At 43.1% G+C, this 1498-nt stretch overlaps 1 protein-coding gene across 1 annotated transcript in view; it reads left to right on the top strand.

The window, feature by feature from the left end:
- Window positions 1-1133, top strand: part of LOC105299270 (acyl-coenzyme A thioesterase 6-like) — a 5282-nt gene extending 4149 nt beyond the window's left edge. Inside the window, 1 exon segment of the mRNA XM_023537076.1 lies at window positions 406-1133. Coding sequence (XP_023392844.1) covers window positions 406-1087 — 682 coding nt within the window. The 3' untranslated portion in view covers window positions 1088-1133.
- The last annotated feature ends 365 nt before the right edge of the window (window positions 1134-1498 follow it).

Here is a 1498-nt window from a genome sequence, read left to right as displayed (position 1 = left end):
AGGCTGGGTATCCACACACAAGTGTGAGAGGCCCCTCAAGGTACATGATGGAGCCAGGGATGGGAGAGAAGGAGTGTGGGCCCGGGACTGGGGCCAGGGGCTGGCTCTCCTCCATGCCATGTTCCAGTGCAGCACTCAGAGGAGGTTAAATTTTAACCTTATAAATTGTTATGGAGGTGTATTTATCAAGATAGGAGAAAAAAATATATTTTATTTATATGTGTTCATTTGATTAATAAATATTTAGGTATAGAGTATATGGGCCTCTGTGTATATTCTTGACCCAGACGCTATAAATATTATTGAAGGGCCTATGTACTAGGAAATCAATTGATTTGCTTATTAGATGACACACTTGAACTTTGTGGATTGTTGCATAAGGAAGGAAAGCAAACAACAGTTGAGAAAGTTACCTAGAGAATGTAAAATCACTGTGTCCTCCATTTGTAAATTCTAGGCTTATTCTCTCTCTCCTCATCAGGTGAAAGGCCCTAGTGTTGGGCTTCTTGGATTCTCCAAAGGAGGTGACCTCTGTCTCTCAATGGCCTCTTTCTTGAAGGGCATCACAGCCACTGTACTTGTCAATGCCTGCGTGGCCAACACCATTGCTCCTCTGCATTACAAGGATATGATTATTCCTGATCTTGGCAGTGACTCAAGGAAATATTCAATCACTGAGTCAGGCCTTTTGGATTTAATGGACATTTGGAACAACCCACTGGAGGAACCCTACCACCAAAGTCTTATTCCATTAGAAAAGGCTCAGGGGCCCTTACTATTTATTGTTGGCATGGATGATCATAACTGGAAGAGTGAATTCTATGCTCATTTAGCCTCTGAACGGTTACAAGCCCATGGGAAAGACAGACCTCAGATAATCTACTACCCAGGAACTGGTCATTGTATTGACCCACCTTATTTTCCTCCTTGTAGAGCCTCTGTGCATGCAGTATTGGGTGTACCAGTATTCTATGGAGGTGAGCCAAAGGCTCACTCAAGGGCACAGGTAGATGCCTGGCAGCAAATTCAAACGTTCTTCCATAAACATCTCAATGGTAAAAAATCTGTCAAGCTCAGTAAAATGTAACATGACCATAGATGAGATACTATTAATAAAAATTCTATTCATACAACGTGTATTGGGTTTTTCCTATACATGAGCACCTAGGAGCCTTTTTGTAACAAAACAACCATCTCGGCTTCCTTGTCAGATCTGACTGGATTCTCAGCTTTTGCAACCCTCCTTTCTTCACTGCCAGGTCCATCCTTTTCTCCCCTGAACTTTATCCAATATACAGGCTTAACCCCAATCTTACCTGTAGGACCCGTCTTAACCTTAAGCAGAAAAAAGGTAAGAAGTGCTTGCCTAACTCTTAATTGCTGGCCTAGCCTTGTGTTCTGATTCTAAGGACTGAGCTCTGTGTTGCTAAGAGTCCCATATCCACTTTGGGCCCTAACTGACCATGTCTGAGCTTTGGGAACCTGCCCACTCGAGTCC

The sequence above is a fragment of the Pteropus vampyrus genome, unplaced genomic scaffold (genome assembly GCF_000151845.1).
Source record: "Pteropus vampyrus isolate Shadow unplaced genomic scaffold, Pvam_2.0 Scaffold177, whole genome shotgun sequence".
NCBI lineage: Eukaryota > Metazoa > Chordata > Mammalia > Chiroptera > Pteropodidae > Pteropus > Pteropus vampyrus.
Note: the sequence above shows the minus strand (reverse complement) of the source record. Positions and strands in the feature narration are given on the sequence as shown.